This window comes from Stegodyphus dumicola, chromosome 10 (genome assembly GCF_044657685.1).
Source record: "Stegodyphus dumicola isolate Sdum_Otavi_A_Nest chromosome 10, ASM4465768v1".
In the NCBI taxonomy this organism is placed as follows: Eukaryota; Metazoa; Arthropoda; class Arachnida; order Araneae; family Eresidae; genus Stegodyphus; species Stegodyphus dumicola.
In genome coordinates, this window is record NC_140777.1 from 42,205,482 (window position 1) to 42,227,181 (window position 21,700).

At 33.0% G+C, this 21,700-nt stretch overlaps 1 protein-coding gene across 1 annotated transcript in view; it reads left to right on the forward strand.

Moving 5' to 3' along the window:
- Nt5c (5' nucleotidase C) overlaps positions 1–21,700 on the forward strand; it is a 188,640-nt gene that overhangs the window by 138,029 nt on the left and 28,911 nt on the right. The window contains exons 12-13 of the mRNA XM_085824897.1: positions 4,714–4,800; positions 15,112–15,170. Coding sequence (XP_085681023.1) covers positions 4,714–4,800; positions 15,112–15,170 — 146 coding nt within the window. The remainder of the gene's footprint in view (positions 1–4,713; positions 4,801–15,111; positions 15,171–21,700) is intronic.

Sequence of the window (21,700 nt, forward strand, 5' to 3'; positions counted from 1 at the left end):
AATCTTTTATTTAGGCTTAAAAGTGTTGGGTTAGTGAAAAAAAAATGAAAGGAATTGAATGAGTTCTGTGGAATAATAACTCAGGCATGTGTAGGAATTATTTGCAGAAGGAATATTAAGTTTGTTGATTGTAATAGGGCATTTCCTGAATGTTGCAGCTTTTTTAAATATTGTTGCTTATGGGATGTTGACATTCATAGCAGTGTCTCTTTAGATATGAGATCTTTTCCATTTGGGTGATGGTCTGTATCATGGTTTAATTAATTTTGGGGCAATCCAAAGAGTGTAATAAGTTTAGTATACTTGAATGGTTTGTATTCTCTATCTCCCCCTTTTTTAAAAAAATTGTTTCTTAGTTTCATAATGTATAGAAGGAAGTTGAAAGACTTCTTGCTGGAAGCAGTGTACAGTGTTCTTGTAGAAGCAATTGATCATACATTTGTAAAATGATTATAAAACATCTGTAAAATGATTATAAAAATTTGCAGATACCATGGCATGAGAAACTGTAACCTGAATATCATTCTGTGTGAACTTCAGAATAAATTTGTCTGCATAGATGAGATTGATACTTAATAGTTAAGTCCAGGTCTTGTCAGTTATAAAAATATTTGTATTTAATTGTCCAATGTATTTTATCTATAGCCATGAATGTGGCGATCTGCCAAGTATTTTCCTTTCTCTGCAAATGTGCAGGAATTAGTAGATGGCAGTTGTGAAAACACAAACTCATCCTCTGAAAATTGTTTTCTTGTATTAGTGATTTTCAAAATTACTAGAGTTCTTACATTAGTTAATTGGATGTTCAGCATAGTTTTTTATGTTAACAAAGTGACTGCTAAATGTATTATATGTTATACAGTACAAAGTCTCTAATCCGGACGTCCATAATCCGGAATGATCTATAATCTGGACCTCAAAGCTACAAACTTTATGCGCATGCGTAAATGCATTTATATGTTTATGCATGCGCATATGCATTTATGCATGCACGTGTAATGTATAACGGATGCTATAAGCTAGGCTAAAATTATCTTTTCTAAGGCATTTCAGTAAATGTCGCAGATTGCGCTGTTCCTTAATCTTCTAATTGGATCCGGCTTATTTTTTGCAGACTGTTAGAGCAATTTTATAAAAAATAAGCTTGAACTTTCGATTATGTCAATAAGAGTTTCAAATTCTGGAGCTGCCAAAGGATCTACAAAGCGAAAGCATGTTACGATGTCAATCAAACAAAAGGTGTAGTTGCTTCAAAAAAGGGATAAAGGCATATCCGTCTCAAAATTATGCGAGGAGTATGACATTGGAAAGTCAGCTGTATATATGACTTTGTACTGTACTTTTCTTTTTGATAATTTTTAGTGTTTAATAAATGATTTCTTTATGAGAGAAGAGAAAAACAGAAAAATAAAACATAAAATTAGCAAAGCAACAACCTCGTTTTCGGTTTAGATTTTGGTCAAGAATCTATTGATTTTGAGGGCAAACAGGTTCAGGTCCCTCAGTAGAGAAATCTGCAATAAAGAGAAAGCCAGGGTTGTACCCAAAAGGAGTAAAGCTAACGAGAAGGTAGCACCAGCAATCAGCAGAAATAGTAACAAAAATTGAAAAATTTAAGTTGATAAGAATTTTTAAAGCATTAGGAAAGCGGATTGGAATTTGTCATTAACTAAACAAGATATATCTATGTGAAAAGCTTCAGGAAAATTCCAATTATGATTAGCTATCGAAACTTGTTAATATTGTCTTTTTGAACATAAGATTTGTGTTCCTTGATACAAAGTTTTAATGCTATTTTAGTTTGGCTGATACATCTCAAACTGCACTGACAAGATACACTCTAAATCTCCCAAGAATTGATCTTAGAAATGGACTTCAAGTTCCAATCCATGGATTTCACTGATAAGTGAGAAAACGGCTTAAAAATTGATTTTCTGAAGAATCCATGCAATTTTGTAACTGACAGAAGAATGAAATAAAGGCAAGAATTGTATTTCTAATTTTTTTTTTTTTTTTTTCAGAATATCTTCTTTGATAGCAGGATGAAAATTTATTAAAGGCCTTTATCATTGACCAGAGGAGAAAATCCTCAATCTATGGCAACTAATTCGTATTAAGTTCATCATATTTGGCAGCATTCGCCATTGACCGAGGCTTTTCTCCTGTGGTTAGTGATAAAGCTTTTAAAAAATTTTCATCTTGCCAGCAGACATGCCACTGTTAAAAATAACATTAACCACCTGCGCTATAACTAAAATTCAAGGGTTGCGGTGCCGTGCGCTACAATATAACAAGCAGTAAAGTGTCTCATTTATGCTGCTCCGTGTCTGCGAGTGCAATCCAGAGCTGTAACTCGAGAAACAAACATTCTTGTTGTTAGGCGACGTGTGCACCACATTATTTTCATTTTCGCGATAAATGCCTATCGACGTAGTGTTCACGTCCCTCGCGGTTTGAGACAAAAGCATCTCGACGTGCGTTGCACGTCTTTTTAGCGCAAATGGTTAAAAAACTTGCCGTGCTTCCATTTTATCATTCTTCAGTTACAAAATTATACATATTATCCAGAAGTTCAAATTTCAAGTCATCAGTCTGGCCTATCAATAAAATTCATGATCCAATTCTTAGATTCCATTTCTAATCATAATTCTTAGGGAATTTATAGCATATCTTTTTATTTATTTACCAAATACCTGTTGCTTGGCCACTAGGCCATTAAACAACAGGCTGTTTAATATCTCGCCACATGACAAAAAAAGCAGATAGTGTGGGGCACTTGTCCTGTCATACAAAGAACACATAGGAGAGGGCACAGTGTTAAAATGAAATGAACATGGAGCTATTAGCATATGTTACCACTATGGTTTGAGATATATTGACAAAACTAAAAGCACGTTAAAATTCACATCAGAGAATATGATTTTTATGTCCAAAAAGGTGATACAGTATAAAGTCTCTAATCCGGACGTCCATTATCCGGAATGATCTATAATCCGGACCTCAAAGTCACAAACCTACACATGTGCGCATCCGCAATGCATGCACGTAAAGCCAATAAAGTGTTTACCCATGCGCGCATCCGATAGTGAAGAAAGTAACAGAGAGTGTTATCGAAAACAAAAAAATTTCGATTGACAAGTTAGTCGGTATTCTCGACACAGCAATTACAGGACTTGAACAGTGGAACTTTGTAACTGAACAAGAAATTGTCTGTTTATAGAATTAAAGAGAAAGTATTAGCACAAAAAAACAAAGCAACTTAAACAACTTACATTGATAGAAATGTTTGCTAAAGTAAACAAATAAATATTCGCGTCATTGCGTCGCGGCGTGCAATGAACTGGAAGTTGATCTGTCAACACTATCCTTATCTTCAGGGCAGATGTTTTTATTTTATTCGGCTTATAATTCCTTACTAAATGTAGTATTTCATCTCGATGTACTCCATCTTTGATATGATTTAAATCAAATTCCTCGTCATTATAAATATCACGAATACAAATCAAATTGTTTTCTGATTGCAATTTTCTAATTTCGACTATGCGTAATGTATGCTTTACGCATGCGCGCATTGAAAGAAATGACTTTTGACTGTAATATATTAATATTGGGCGTATTTAAATGACTGCAATAAAAGGAGACCCATTATTATTATTAAAGAAGAGAAAAAAATCTTAAAGTATATCAAAGGGGTTTATGATTGTTTGCTGGTTTTTCATATGACAGCAAATTAAAAATAAAAAGAGTAGAGGTAAATGTTAATTATCATTAGGAACATATCTGATATCCAATTTTCATGTATGGAATACTGAAATATGGAAAGGCTCTATTATTTTTAAAATTACGACTAGAAATATTTAACCACAGTGCAATCAATCAGTAGAACTGCATCAAGACAAAACAAGCAGCCACATGTCAAAATCCACTGTTAGTTTCCTGTAAAAAATGTAACAAGAAACAGGTATGAAGCCCCTACCCTTCACTCATATCACTGCAAAATATTCTGATTTATCACCCATGGATTTTTGCGCTTTTGGATTTATAAAAAGAAAATTATTGAAATGTTGACCTACACCTCTCCTTAGACTTTGGAAAGCTGTTAGAGAGGAATGGGATAAAATACCTCTTCTGACATTATTAAAGGCTGTATTGTTTTTAAAATTACAATGTAGAAAGATGGTAAAGAATAAGGGTTATCAAGTAAAACATTTAAAACACAAAAATTTTAGGTAAAATATTTCTGTGAATACTAGAAATATCGTCTAAAAAATGTACAAACAGTCTCTGTATTAATCCAGTCTTTTGTAATGCTTTTAAAATTCTATAAAGTTTATTTTTCAATTTTTGTTGTTATTTCTGCTGACAGATAGGTCTACTTTCTTGTTTGCTTTACTCCTTTTGGGTATAAATACATCTGTGGCTTTTCCTTTGTTGCAGATTTCTGTACTTCTTATGAAGAGGGACCTGTCCATACCTGATTCCCTCAAAAACTGAAAACTACACCAGACATAAGTTTGCTCCTTTGCTAATTTTATAGTTGTTGTTAGCTGAGTCTTAAATAGTAGCTCTTTAGTTAAATATATTTGACAGAAATAGAAATTTCCTACTGCAGCTCAGGATTTGCAAATTCAAAATGTTTATCATGTATTTTTGAACAATACTGTGTTCATACATTATTGCAAAAGGCTGAGGTGATTATTTATTTATTTTTAGAATGAAATAAATATTTTAAATTCTGAAGAATTTCGGCATGATGTTGGTTGGCTTCAGACATTACAGCATATTATTGAAGAAATGCAGGTATATTTGGCAATTCTTTATTCACTTGAGCAGAATTTTCTTATGTTGTTTAAACTTATTGTACCATGTAATAGTGTTAAGTATATATATGTTTTTTCCTCTTGTTGTACTTAATTTATCTTCTGAATGAAATGTATTTTGGTATTTTAAAGTAAAGTAGGTGAAAATAGTAATATCATTTTTCTGAATCATTTAGTGCCTGTGCATGGGTGTATATGTATGTGTACATAAATATAAAATAATGTGAATGTTGAAGACATATAGATATCCATAATAAACTGACATTAAGTACTTCTTTTCTTCTATTAATGTTTACATTTTTTAATATCTGAAGAAAGAAAACGCTGCAGTAGGTGGCAAGTGAGTTGACAGCAAAGAAGTGAGGGGAAAATGCAACATATGAGATATCTAAGATAAAACTTGGGATCAGCATGATTGTTTCAGTTGAACTTTATCTCCATTGGCTAAATTAAAGTTTTGGTTCCTAAGCATTGCAGTGCCTGAGTAATTAACAGTGTATGAATTTTATGACAGCGATTTTAAAATGACACATTGCAAAGATTTTTTATTATAAGCGATCATTATTTTTAGGGTGGAAATGGAAAACACCCAAATTAAAATGGAGAGTCGAAACTATTACAAATTAAAGTTTGATATACATATTTTTCTTATGAATGCTGGAAACATGAATAAAAATACTTATAATAATCCCTTCTCTCTGAAAAGTATTAAATTACTATTGCAAGTATTGGTTTATTATAGCAAATTGTTATAAGAAGAGCCTTTCGTAAATGCGATATTATTTTTGACCTAGTAACCTTGCAGTGTGAAGATGACATTTTGAAGGGCATTGAATCTATTGATTAGAAATTGAAGATTCTACTGCAGAATCTGATATGTAGTAGTTATGTGGAAACTGCATGTTGATCCTTTTTTTTTTTTTTTTTTTTTTTTTTTTTTTAATAATACTTTTTTTGTTGAATTGCCATTTGGTCCCCTATGATAGTGTTTCTCAAATTGTGGTCCTCCTAGATTTACTAAAAGGTCCTGCTATTTGTGAATGAACAGAATTTTGCATTATTTCATGTTATTGCCATGTGGTTAAAATACACTGACATATCTTTCAGATGTATTGTCAAAATTAAATGAACTAAACTTTCATCTATAAAAAATTACCTATGCTCATAAAAAAAATTAAAGGAGTGTGAGAGGAGACTTAATTTATGTTTAAGCTGTGTAGAAAGAGGAATTTTCGTTTCCAATCTTAGAATCTTTTTAGTAGGATCTTTCGTTGTTGGAAAACTGTGTAGTGACATATGGTGACATCTCAAAACTTAAGTCGCAGTTTGAAATGTATTTTCCAAGTGGTAAACATGCTGAATTTTCAGCGGTTCTTAATCCTTTCCATTGTGATTTTGAAAATAACAGAATTTTTTTTAATGAAAGAGAACAGTTAACTGAACTCTGTAATGACATGGAACTTAAATGAAATTCCAAGTAGAAGCTATAGTTAATTTTTAGACCTCATTTTTAAAAGTACACTGCTAGTAATATGCTAAAAAAACTTTTGAAAACACACATGTTTATTATTAGTTGTTTTTTTCAGGTGTATAGTTATTTGTACACCTAGATGCAGGACATGCTTTGATGATTTTTAATGTTGTAGTCTCAGGGAGAAAAAAGTAAAATGTTATTTTTGGTGTCTGAACTGGTATAAATAATCTTAGGCTTTGACCTGTGGTCTGTTTGTTTGAAATACTCCATAATCAGATGTCTAGTTGATTGTAGATTTAATTAATTTTCAATTAACTGCTTTCTCATTGTGATCATTGATTAGTTGCTGGGTTATCTATACATGTATGTATTCAGGTAACATAAACTGTTTTCAAGTATACAGTCTCTGGCTTCATCTTTGTAGCCAAATGTTTAAGGCTACTGAATACTGGGAATTCAATCCAGGTTAGATCCCAAGTGAACAGGCTACTACATGGTTGGTTTTTATGGTTTTCTTCATACATAACAGGGATACAAACCAGTATCTATGAAGGCATCCCTTCCGCTAGGCAAATACTCCCCATGAACTTTTCTTATTCAAATAATCTAAGTAACCTAATTGCAGATTGTGTTGACATAGATGGTAAGATAAGTAAAGTTTATTCAAACTGTACTTGGAATTATGTTTTGTGAGTTTTGATGAATCTAGTCTGTCTTATGCATTAGGTTGTCCAGAAAATAATGCAGGAATTTAACCTGTATCTTTAAAATATCATAACTCAACTCAAAAACAATTTTATTAATCAAAATAATAAATTCTGGAGTTCTGGACACGATAAAGTTATCAAAGGCATTTCTGGCCTCGTCTTGGTTTCTGAAGCATTTCTTCTGCAGAATGTTATCCAGATGTTTGAAAAAGTGGTAATCAGTCAGCGAGAGGTCAGGCGAATTTGGAGGAAGAGGGAGAGTCTCGTATCCCAATTCATTCAATTTCTTCGAGGCCCACCTGCAGCCGAGCGGTAAAGTCGTTGAACACTGGTAGTTCAGTCCAAGCTTTAAATCCCGCGAATGGGCTGGCTGCATGGGCATTTTCATGGTTTTCCCCCATGTGTAACATGTGTATGAGCCAGTTTTCCTTAGAAGGTCTTCTACGAAGACATCCCTTTCCTTAGGCAGATAGCCCTAGTGTGCTATGCCATACTTAAATAAACCAAACCAATCGTTCAATTTCTGTAGGGTCAGTTGCACGACGTGCAGCCGAGCATTGTCGTGGCGAAGAACTGGCCCCTTTCTGTTGACCAATGCCGGGCACATGCGTTGCAGTTTTTGGTGCATTTTGTCTATTTGCCAACAGTATTTATCTGTTGTAATCGTTTAGCCCAGATTTAGGAAGCTGTGATGGATGAGACCGGCCGCAGACCATCAAACAGTCAACATAATTTTCTTTTGGTGCAAATTTGGTTTAGGAAAGTGTTGTGGTGTCTGACCGTGGTTTAATCACTGAGCTGAATGTTGCCGGTTGTTATAGAGAATCCACTTTTCATCGCACGTAACAATTCGATCAAGAAAAGGGTAATTTTTGTTGCGGAGAAAAAGAGCAGACAACACTTCAAAATGGTGATTTTTTTTTTTCCACTCAATTCATGAGGCACCCACTTGTTGAGCTTCTTTGACTTTCTTGTACGATTTAAATGATCAGAAATCGTTGTTTTGCTTACACCCAAGTTCCTCCGCAAGCTCTCGAACAGCTGTGCACTGGTCTGTTTCAACTAAAGTCTTCAAATCGTCGCCATCAACAGCTGAAGAGCGTCGTGGACGCTGTTGATCTTCCAGGTCAAATTCTCCATGATGAAATTTTTGATACCGCCGTTGAACTGTAGATTCATTAACACTTTTCTCGCCCCATAATTTGTTGATATTTCGAGCCGTTTGTGCTGCGCTGTAGCCTAGCTTGTACTCATAAAAGTAAATTTGCTGAAAATGCCGTTTTGACTTGTAAACAAAAGTACCTAATAAATATTTTTGAAAATAATTTTGGAACAAAATGATCATTATAGAAATATAGAGCAAAAATAGAGCTTCAAAATAATATATAAATCAATATAATTCAACATATATTTGTTGCTAAAAATGTACAGGAAAGATAAACAATTGCAAAAACCTGCATTATTTTCTGGACAACCCGATATTACAATTTTACAGTGTTGGAATTAGGATCATATGGGGAGTCGTCAGATTCATCTATTAATTCCCTTGCTTTTTAGTCTATGAAACTTGCATACACTTTAAAAATTCATATTTTTAAAACTACTTGTATGAACTTAAAAAAAAATGGATTTTCTTATGCTTTAGAAAACATTTTATGCATTCCAGTAGCCTATAAATAATTGTTTTTGGCTAATTTAAGCTGATATCCATATCTCACTTCTTATAGCTGATAGGAAATGTGACTTTTCTGCTTTCAATTAGAAAGAGCAATAGTTTTTCTTTTTGAGATAGAAGGTAATAATTGTTTCTTACATACAATTTTTACTTGAAAAGAAGATTCCCTTGAATATAAGAACCTTTTAAGGATAAATTAAATGTATATATTATATATATATTCGTGGTAGAATTATTTAATCGTTTGGTAGTTCTGAAAAAGAGTAATTTATTATCTTCTCTTCAGAACCTTTTTTAAATATCAGTACTGTTAGCTGTGGCCAAAGGAAAAGTTAATGATATATCATTACTTTTGTTTTCAAGCATATCAGTATAACGGATACAGGCCTCAATATAAATTGCTGAGTTAGATATGGCTGTTATAGCTAGTGGTAGTTATGTATTGGTATGGAGCCATCTGGAAAATTCTGCATTTTTTTCAAATTGAAGTACGTTTTCTTTGAATTATTTTGTCACTGCTGATGAAGCACCCAGTTAACTTAATTTTGTAATGTTTAGCTCTTTTATTTAAAAAAAAAAAAAAAAAAAAAAAAACTAGCCAAATTGCTTTTGCTCATGTGCTATATAAGGACATAATACAGTTACTGATAACACTTTGAAAATATTTTGAGAAGCTTAAAAAATTTCAGCTTTGAAAATGATACCCACTTTGGACCATCATCCTCTGCAAAGAAAGGCATATTAAAAGAAGCTATCTCTGATAATCTATGTTACACAATTCAGAAATTATTATAGTAAATAATTCAAACAGATCAAAGCATACATGATCATTTGAAGAAGGGATGTGTAAACTGCTATGATGTATGTGTATCCTATATTTTAATACAGCAGAATATGTTTGCCTGAGTTTTGGCATGTGATTTTTTCCTGATAGAAAATGTAAAGAAGCTACCGTTTTAAGTAACTCTTTACTGAAAATGAGAAGGTCATATTTTCAATGATGTTATAAGAAAAGACCATGGCATAAGTCAAATGTATCTCCTTTAATAACATTGAGAGGGGGTCTGTATCCCAAAAAAAGGAATGCTTTGTACATGGTGGAACTAGAAATGAATTGTGCATTATAAATTGTTGCTCTCATATTGGATAATAAGTTCGTAAAAGTACTGCTTCCTAATGGTAATTTTAAGGTGAAGCAAAATGTCCAGAACTGATAGTTTTCAAAGTGTTATCCAGATCATGACAATGCTGGGTCCTATTTTTCGATGACTGTCGGTGACTTATTAATAGTTGCATGCTTTGTGACACTCATATTTACCAGACCTTGCTATCATGGATTTTCATCTCATCAGGACATTTAAAAATTCTCTGAAAGGGCTGCAGTTTACTTTTATGGAAAAAGTATTACTTATGTGATTCAATGAAATTTTATATTTTTGTACTATTTCATTCATATTTATCATCAAAAATACATAGAATTTTCTGCATGGTCCAATATATACAATAATTATTGTGGCATATTATTTAAAGTTTTATTATCTATATATAAGGTAATAAATGCCTTCCTTTCGTTTTGCAATTTCACTTATCAAAATTCATGATTTAAGCCAGAAAATTAAAAATACAAGAGCACATACATTTAATATTTAATAAATAAATATCTCTTTTTGATTTCGAGAAATAGCTAGAACAATCTCACGCATGATTTGAAAAGCTTATAAAAAGGAGGAAAACCTCTCAATTTAATTAGTGAGTTGTTTTAGCAGTTTTGTTTATAAAATTGCAGTTGTACTGTAGTGAATTACTGTAGTGAATTCACGGATTAGCTTTCTTTACGTTTCTCTGTTTTGAATTAAGTTCTGTTGATAAGCATTTTGTTTTATTTGTTGTGATAATAAATTTTATTCATCTTTCATCGGACTTGTGCATTCAATTCATAATGAACTCGTATGCATGTAGCACCTTTTGGTGTCAGAAGTGGGATTTTGAATGCCAATTACAAGAGCAATGTAAGAACACATGAGGCAGCTGATGACTGCATTTACTGCATTCCAAGCAGAGATCAAAGCGGGTCAAGAATCCATTTAAGATGAGATGAAATCTGTTAAAGAAAAGATGGATGCTGGCCAAGAGAAGATGAAAGCTGGTCAGGAAAAGATTAAAGTAGGACAAGAAAAAAATGAAAAACCGAAATCACCTGCATAATAGAAAACAAATTTGACATCGAAGGCAGAATTCACGCTATTGAAAATAATGTTGGACACATCGAAGAAAGAGTGTCTTCTGTAAAAGAACAAATGGAAGAAAGAGTTTCTCCTGTGGAGCAACGAATCGAAGGAAGAGTTTCTGCCATCCAACAACAAATTGATGGCAGGGTTTCTGAAACTGTCTTCAAAGAAGTTTACGCCTTAAAGAAGTGCATAGTGTCATCAGGAAGCAATTCAGATGGTTTTAAATTTTACCGATGCCTACTAGTCCCTTTCTAAAGCTATCCATTTATTATGGGAAGACCTCTTGGCAAGTGTATAAGACACAATTTGCAATAGTGACAGAAGTAAATGGATGGGATTCCCAAGCTAAGGTCTGTCATCTTGGCACTTTTCTGAGAGCAGACGCTGCGGATATCCTTCAGAATTTTCCGGAAAACCAAAGGCTAGATTTTGAAGCTCTGTCCGGCGAGTTGGAGCTGCACTTTAGGGAGAAGTGTTTAAAAGACTACAGCAGGCTCCAATTAAAATCCCTTCAACAGAAGATCGCAGAAACTCTCCAGGAGCTCGCCTCCGATGTTGAAAGGCTGTCCCATCTCGCCTTTTCAGAGTGCCCGACAGAAACAAAGGAAATCCCATCCCTGCAATTTTTCATTGACGGCATCCGGGATCCTGAAATACAGAAAGCTCTATGAATGGCAGATGCTAAAGATCTTAAAAGCATTCTAGTGTACGCCATGAAATTCGAGGCAGCCCAACAAGCCACTCGTCGAGACCACCACCCAGTCAGAGCTGCTCAAAACCAGGAGCCAGGGTATCAAGTCATTGCTCATTTGGACGATTTAACTAGACAATTGAATGCCTTGAGACTGAATATTGGTGACAAGAAACCGAACATAAAATACTGGAGCTGCGGTGCCGAAGGGCACATACAACGAAACTGCAGAACACCCCAGGACACGGATGTTAAGACCGCTCCTAGCAAGCAGCAGGGAAACTAATTAGTGGCCATCTCGTGGGGCAGAGGTTGCCAGATAATGAAAAGCCCCAGTTTAAAGCGCTTCAAATTTCTGCGGTGGGAGGCGGCAGTAATGGACTTTTCATAATACAGTCAAAAGTCGTTAATTCGGACACCCATAATCCGGAATGATCTATAATCTGGACCTCAAAGCTACAAACTTTCTTTTACGCATTGACGCATGCGCATAAGACCTTTACGGTTGCGAATATGCATGTGGGCATGCACAAAATACGTTTACGAATGCGCGTTTAATGCATAACGGACGGTATAAGCTAAGCTAAAATTATCTAATTCAGTTCTCGGCACGCGATGAATTGGAAGTTGATCTGTCAGCACTATCCTTATCTTCAGAGCAGATGTTTTAATTTTATTTGGCTTATAATTCCTTACTAAATGTAGTATTTCATCTCAATGTACTCCGTCTTTGATATGATTTAAATCAAATTCCTCGTCATTATAATTCGCTTTCGATAGCGAAGAAAGTGACACAGATGTTATTGAAAACGAAAAAATTTCGATTGACAAATTAATCGGTATTCTCGACACAGCAATTATAGGACTTGAACGGCGGAACTTTGTAACTGAACAAGAAATTATGTCTGTTTATAGAATTAGAGAAAGTATTATCACATAAAAAACAAAGTAACTTAAACAACTTACATTGAAAGAAATGTTTAATAAAGTAAACAAATAAATATTAAGCTTTTTTTTGTAAATTTTGATACCCTTTAGATCATAATTGTTCTTTATTTCATAAATTATGGTTTCATATTTTTAATTTTATAATTTCTGCATGCCATCTTACCAGATTTAAACTAATGATCTATAATCCGGAAAAATCGATAATCCGGAATTGCCGAAGTCCCGGCGAGTCCGGATTAACGACTTTTGACTGTAGGACATATTAATGGAGTTCCCTGCAATATGACTATATATACAGGATGTATCATATATATTGTCATATATACTGTATATATCATCATATATTCCCAGTTGTTGAGCCATCGGAAGGGATTTGGCTCAACAACTGGGAGGCAAACTTATCTGGACCCTGCCGTGCATTACTCTCCATACTGTGTTCAGTGAGAAGATCGACATTGATGGAAAAGTAAACTTTAACATCACGTTTGGAAGTGCCACTTACCATCACACAGCATATGTAGCAGATATTACAGATACTTGCATACTCGGATTAGACTCTCTAAGGAAATACAATTTTTCCTTGGACTTTAAAAACGACAATTTTTGGTGTCAAAAGTGGGATTTCAAACTGCTTTCAGCAGCTGAAGACATGACTATCCATTCTGAAAAGGGATCGTCGCCTGGAAACGCTGACATCTCACGTGAAAGACCCTACACAGAAAGCTGTCGAAATCATACTAGGGTCGAAGAGAAACACCTGACTACCAGCTATTCTCCATTCCAGATGCCCTTCAGTCGAGACCTTTGTCTGCCTTGTGACCGCCTGTTTGGTTGCCCTACGAATGCACCTTCATTGCCTGAGGAATACATCCAAGATGTCAGGCCTGGTTTGAAGTGATACACTGTTCTACACGAAAGCGAATCAACTTGGCAACGGAGAAAGTGAAGACCAGATACGACACGAGAGCTACTGGACATAGATTCAAAGAAGGAGACAAGGTGTGGTTGTGGAACCCGATTCAATGAAAAGGACTCGGTCCTAAATTACATTGACCTTGGGATGGTCCACACAGTCCTGAACAGGCTGAATGACATCGTGGTTCGGATCCGTAAGTCATCGAACTGTAAATTTAAAGTCGTTCATTATGACAGGTTAGCTCACACACATCGAATGCACATCGGACTTGTGCATTCATTATGACAGGTTAGTTTACACAACAGTGTAAATAATCGTAAATAGTGCCAGACCATGGTCCTTTTTGTTTCTAAGTGTGTATTTGATTTGACTTGTATTTAATATTTGATTTATATTTAGTATTTGATAGCATTTGATTTGTTTTAATTATTGTATTTATTGTTCACGATGTTTGTTATTGTAATGTAATGTTTATTATTGTATTTATGCCTTAGTTGTAAGTTTGGCTTCCTGTCCAGGGATTGTACTGCCCGGGACGTGCAGTCCTTGGGAAAGGGACAGTGTTACGGGTTTGGCATTTAAATAGTTAATGTTGGTAGAATTACAAATTCATTTGTTTTCTTTCCCGTGCAGTGCAGCCCATGATTAATATTAAGAGAAAACTAAGCCCGAAAATTAAAAATACAAGAGTGCATATGTTAAATATTTAATAAAGAAATATCTCTTTTTGATTTCGAGAAATTGCTAGAACAATCTCGCGCATGATTTGAAAAGCTTATAAAAAGGAGGAAAACCTCTCAATTCAATAGCGAGTTGTTTTAGAAAATTGCAATTGTTTACTGCATCGAATTCGCGGATTAGCTTTCTTTACGTTTCTCTGTTTTGAATTAAGTTCTGTTGAATGTTTTTAGTAGTTTAAAAAATAACAACTTCTGTGAGATATTGTATGAATATCTGAGGAAATTTAAGCATTTTGTTTTATTTGTTGTGATAATTATAGATTTTATTCATCTTTCATCGGACTTGTGCATTCAATTCAGAATGAACCCATACGCACACAACAATACTAATGCTGTATTTGTAATTGCATGTATGTTTGTTCAGAAAAGTCGAGCCATTAGTAGGGAGAAGCATTACTGAGAAAATGCATAAAAATTTAGTTGATAGCAGCCTACATTGGCCACAAAACATATCTTTTATTTATTTATTGATTGATGCAGTCATATATTCTTTATTATATAAAAGATATGTTGATAACACCTTGAGTTTGAACCACTTCTTTACTCTGCATATTCTGAAAACTTAGTTGGAGATCATAAAGAAATTGCCTCAAAGAAACACTGCTTTGAATGAGTGGGTCTTATAATTATAGTATTTTGAATATAAAAATAGCCCTAGTATTCTGAATATTTTATGAATTCTGTGCTATGTCTGAATTTATATAAATAAAATATCTAGTATTCTGAATATTTTATATGAATTCTGTGCTATGTCTGAATTCATGTAAATAAAATATATGGTTGTCTTTGTATCATATGGGTATTGATGATGGACTCAAGATGTGTGTAATTTTTCACATTATTTTTGTCCAATTTAGTTTTAATTGTTAATTATCTGGTTTTGCTTATACTTGTTCTGAATTTTCTCAGGACTTTGAAGAATCTGATGAGATCATAGAACAACTTCTTGTGGAGCGTGATGAACTTCGGTGAAGTATTTTTACTATATTTTGCCATTTAAATTCCTGCTGCTTAATTTTAAAAATTCTCAATTATAAGTTTGAAATGATGAACACTTTTTGCACAAAATTCCCAGATTTATAGAAAACTGCCATAGAATTTTACGTAGCTAGCAAAATTTCTGAAATCAAATTTTAGTTGGAAATCTTTCTTAAAATATGAAATCATTAATCTTCTCATATATTAAAATTATTTATGTTATGCCTTTTGCCTGTTACATGAGGTTAATGTGTAACATGATTAAAAGATATCTGCAAAAGAAAGGTAATTTCACATCCACATACTTAAATTTGCAGTTAAGATCATCATAGAATTTTTCTTAACGTTTAAAATAATTTTCTTTCACTATTTTTAATTATGGACTTTTTTATTTTTTGGTATAATTTTGCTGAGAATGTATGTTAATTTTTTATCATTAAATATTGTTATGTGAAAGCTGACATTATTCTCACTGCAGGTACAAATGCAAAACTATGTCTTTTTAGCTGTTAATTTACATCTGTAATATTTATAAGGAAGTGCTGTCCATCCACAAACCATAACTTTCAATTAAAAATTTTTTAAGTGTATGCATCATACTGAAGGTGTTTCATTTGGCCTTGTGAAGGACTGAGGCTGCATTTTACTTAATAGTATAGTAGTCAGAAAAAGGGCTATTAGATATCAGTTACTAATTGAAAATTAGATGGATGTACTTAAGTGCAGTATTATTTGCCGTGAAATTTAAACAAATTTCAGTTCAAATAGCAGATCTTTACATGGCTTTCAGAAACTCTTATAAAGTAGACATATTCATAGTCTAGTCTTATGTCATTGCTCACTATCTTTTGGTAACATAACTGATTTTTTTTTTCTATAGTTGTTTAGCAAACTTTCATATAATTTATATAATATAATATTTGTGGATTTACAAGAGCTAGGTTTTAGAAACATTTGTCCGCTTTCATGCTGCAGGGTTCATATGATCCTTAAAAGTTCTTAATTTGGCCAATATCGACAAAAGGTCTTTAATTTTACTCATCTGACATTTCTGTTGATTTTTTATGCTTGCCATTTTGAGTGTTAACAGATTGCAGGAATAATTTTTTGTTAATTCATTGACAAACGTGTATTTGGTGGATTATCATCTGAATTCTTTCATACTTCTTAATATAAATGGTGCAATACTCAAAATTTGGGCCACATGACCCTGCCTCTATTGAAACATTAGCATTATGAAATTATTTCTTTGAGAATGAAGAGTTCCTAAAATGTTACATCTAAAATAACTTTTCTGTTTTTGAAATTTGATTTATTTTATTATGTGGTGCTGAATTTGGCAATTTTTCAACATTTAGGCGATTTCAAGATCAATTTATTTACTAAATTTTTTATTCAGAGATTCGAGAATTTTTTGATGGTTCACTCCCTTTACAAATGTAATCGAAATTGTAATTAACAAAGAGCATTAAAATTTTTATTTCCCCATGTCAGTTTAAAATGATATTACTTTCCATTTTGACAACTTAAAAAATTTTGATTCCGAAAAATAAGGTAAATGCTATAAAAGTTTCCAAATAATTTAACAGAGGCAAAAAAGCTACTATAATTATTTAAAAATTTCATATGCCTTTTGTATTTTCTTGGTAAGAGTTTTTTCGCATGTAGTTTCAGAACATTTAAATTTGTGTCAGTTTTCTCTTAATTGTGAAAATTTTTTCACTTAGCACTTAAAAATGTTTAGAAGGATTTGAAAGCAAGATTTATAGAAAGTGTGACAAAATGAAAATGTCTTTATGGCATTAACACACAATGATTCAGTTTTTTTTTTTTTTTTTTTTTTTTTTTTTTTTTTTTTCCCTTTCTAAATTTGTTATGTATTTCATATTTTTTGGAGAACAGTGTAAGAACAGTGAAAACAAAGTTATTTTAATTTTCTGCTTTTGATCCTAATGTCTTTCTCTTAACATGTTTATCTTCACTTTATTTTCTCATCCTTTCGCTAGACACAAGCATGGGAAAATTGCAAAAATGGTTCTAATCTGTTCACATGGTCAGGCATCTGTAGAAAGGAATTTTTCTGTTAATAAAGAAATGGAAAACTGACTATTTAAGATTAATTTTGTGTATCTCATTGCAACACAGGAGTAGGTCTAGGCATTTTGTAATTTTGTGCAGTCTGTATGGGTCCTGCCCAGTGCCTGTTCTAAATCTAAAAATTTTGTAAATCCCTAAATTTTGTTGCTTAGTGCTTCATTAACTTCAAAAATTCTCCCACACTGCCTTTCACATCAGCCGTAACCTTAAACCGTCTTATATTTGTTCGTAATATGTACATTAAAACAATTGTCAGTTTCTTCTATACATTCTAAATATGTGCAATTCTTTAGAATAAGTCTTCAATTAAATCTAAAATTTTAAAATAAAGAGGAAACTTATTCAGAAAGAAACTAGTTACATAAAGAGAAATAAAATCGTTTTTCAAAGGTATATTGTTGAAACATTAACAAATTAGGAGACGAAGCAGTGATAAGTGATAGCATTGATTTTTTTTTTTTTTTTTTTTTTTTATTTGAAAAAAAAAAAAAAATCTTTGCTGAAGACAAGGTTTATAGGCCTATGATTCTAAATAAATGTGACAAAATGAAAAATATCTTCATGATATTAACACATAATGGATATGTTTTATAGGAAATTTGTGATAAATGTCTTATCTTTAGAAGAATTTTTGGAAGAACAATGAAAGTAAAATTAATTTTTATACACAAGTACTGAAACAAGCAAAAAAAGAAAAATTGACATTTAAGAAAATTCTGTATGTTTCTGTGCACCACATATACCTCAGTACTTGCTTTTGTCATCCTTAAATTTGGTTTCAGTGCTTCAGTAAATTCTAGAAATTCTGCCGCACTGGCTCTGGCATCGGCCCTAACTTTATCGTTTCATATTTATAGCATTTTAAATTATTAAAGAAATAACATTAGCAATTCTTTAGCATATCTAAAAATTCTGAAATGAAGAGGAAACTCATTGAAGAAATTGATTTTATAAAAGGGAAACAAATATTCTTCAAATTACTTTATTCAATCATTAAGAAATTACGGGATGGAGCAGAGACTAGTGGGGACATTGATTTGTTTATTGAAATAAACTCTGAAAACATGCTGGAAAAAAAAGAGTAGGAAACTGAAAGTAAATTAGCTAAACTATCTGGAAAACTTTCAAATTAAAAATATGCATAAATATTTTGTTGTTGTTAGTACAAAGCATAAATGTTTTGTAGCTTTTAATATACTATTACACTAATATCATTTTAAAATCAATGTCTTGAATCAACTGCTGTAAGATGTTCTTAGTGTTTTTTAAATGGTTTTTTGTTAAATAAAAAAAATTTAAAAAATGGCAATTGTTATCATGTTATGACTAAATCTGCATCTAATTAATTGTTTCTAAATAACTGCTCACCTTAAAAGTTATCTCTACATGTTGAGTTATCACCTTTCCTTATTCCTTATTGTGGATACAAGATGCAACACAAAAATTTAAAAATTAACATGAAACTTTATTCCTTACAATTAAATGAGACTTAAAATAACACAAAACAACATATCACTTCTGCTGCTTTAGCAGTTTATTAGAACTTTATATTAAATAATGTTAACTGAATTACAACTCCAGCAAATCTACACAAAGTTACCACACTAACTGGGTCAGCCAAAGTGCAGCTAATTTCAACACTTTACCAACTTTATCAACTTCAGGCTTTCACGTCTGTTTTGATGAGTGGCTGTTTCTCTGAGGAAGCAGCTGCAGTGGCAACAGCCAAGCTTCTGTTGGGTCTTGCTGATTATTATATTACTTCTCAATTCAATTCATGTCAGATGTAAAATCTGCATAAACCTTTGAACTGAGCGAATACATGACGAAATGAAGTAAATAATCAATATAAAGCTGTTAGTAACATTTAAATTAAAAGGTAGTAATTTCCTTTAAAATATGCAGGACTATTATAACTGTAAAATAGAAATTTTTCAAGAAATTATATAATTAATTTAATGATAATTACTTGATAAAATTTATGAAGTTTTTTTATTCTTGAAGTTTTATAATGAAGTTAAATATTAGATTATGTATAATAATGATTCTGCTGACATATTTATTTTATTCTTATAAATTACAAATGTGGAATTGCAGAAGTAAAATTCGGTTGTAGGTAATTGCTTTAAATTATTCATTTCCTATTTGCTGATAGGTCTTCAATTTTTTTCATTGATTTTCTTTTCTACACTACCACCACAGCTTTAATAGAAACTGCTTAGCTTCCCTTTTTTTCATTATACTTTGTGAAGTATAATGAAACTTTGGTTTCAGTTAGTTAGCAAGCGTTGCGTCTAATCTATGCGGTGAATTATCGCCACCAGAATAACTAACTATCAAACAAGTAGGCACAGAATTAAATTACCTGAAGTTTACTCAATGTCAGCATGTGTATTTGCTTAAAATGTACAACATGAAATTACCAGTCATCACGAACCAACATAAAACTTCCTTTTATGAGGGATATAAATTCAACAATTTAGAGTTCATCTGTGCAGAGACAAGATTATATGGACCATGATATTTTCCACCACACATTTACCAAGCCAGAGCTGACTTTGGCCTAAAATAATCTTTTTGTTTTATCAGCAGGGTAGTGAAAGTAAGCCAAAACTCTTACGCTCCTATTCGTAAATTTCTACACTAAAGTAAAATTACTTGTCACTCAGAATCTACATAAATTATGAAGTGAATGCATCCCTTGGCAAAAAGAGGCAGAATGGGGGGAAGAATTATATTGGCTTTTTGTTAATTCTACTTAAACATAAATGCCACAACACTGCTGGCAATGCAGAATATAACACTCAGAAAGCATCAAATAGCTTTACGATCTGTAAAGACCTCAATATGGCATGCATGATTAGCTTTGCAGCTCAATTTTTTCAGAAACACCTGTAGAGGCAAAGAGGTGAAAATATTAATTACTACTGAAATGTATTGCTGTTTCTTTGGATGAAATCTTTTAGTATGCCTTATCTCTCCCCCCCCCCCGAAAAAAAGAGAGGGAGATGCAGTCTTTTGAGCAAGTTACTGAATCAGATTAGCCTTCCAACAAATCAATGCTTGTGTTTTACCAAATGAAGCCACAGTGGTGTGTGAATGTAGCATCTTCTGCAGCAATATCAATTAAGATTTGTTGGGAACAACTTGTATCAGCATATATGGTTTGATGTTGTGTGCATTGAAGGGATTTTTTTGTAAGATGTTCCTTGCTGCAATTACCGTTCATTATACATCTCAGGTTATGGGATTGCTATTGCATGAATATTGAGCTACGTAGATACTCAGTGATAAGAAAGGCATTCAGTGAACGTGCAAGTGGTGGTGTCTGTCTACTTACCTCAATTAATTGCCCTTCGAGTGCTCTCCCTTTGGATACTCCTCTCCAAGCAGTTGCAGTACAGTTGAGCATTCGAACACTGACTACTGTTTGCAGTATTTACATCCCGCCTAATGAGAACATTAATTTAAGAGATTTAGAGGATCTAATTGCCCAACTAGCAGCTTCGTTTATTCTAGTCGATGATTTCAATGGACGCAATCCTTTGTGGGGTAGTAAAGACACAAACCCACGAGGGAAGCAAATTGAACTGCTACTCCACGATCACTGTCTCTGTATCCTTAACAACACAGAAAGCACTTATTTTCATCAGCCAACAAGGACCTTCCATTCCATTGACCTTGCTATTGTTTCTCCACAGCTTTTGCCATTTTGTTTCTTTAATGTCGAGAATTATCTATATAATAGCGATCATTTTCCTATTATCATAAGCATTACAGGAAATATAAGCGTTTTTATACCTAGAACACCACGCTTTTTGTTGGACAAAGCCGACAGGGACTCTTTCATACATTATGCTCTTTTCACTGAAGAAATAGTAAAGAATGTGCACATTGATCAGGCTGTGAAGATCATTACAGATAAAATTATTCAAGCAGCTGATATATGTATACCAAAAAGTCAGTAAAACAACCAAAATACCCAAAGTCCTGGTGGAATCCTGAATGCCAGGATGCCATCAGAAAACAAAGGAAAGCTTGGAGCATTTTTCGGCGATATCCTTCAGAATCAAATCTCATAATATTCAAAAGGGCTAAAGCAAAAGCTTGGCAGGTGCGAAGGAAAAGTCAGAAGAATTCTTGGATCTCGTATGTATCTTCGATTAGCTCTTCAACTTCGAGTAAGAAATTCTGGGAGAGAGTCCGGAAAGCGTCCGGTATCTACAAAGAGCACACACTTCCCATTTTAAAGACAAGTGGTGAAACAGTTACTAGTAGGGAAGAAATTGCCAACGCTATTGGACAGAGTTTCTCAGCCGTCTTACGCAGTAGTAACTACCCTCTTGAATTTCTTTCTGCAAAAAAATGCATTGAAAAACAACTAATTAATTTCAACTCTCCCAACACTGAACCATATAATCAG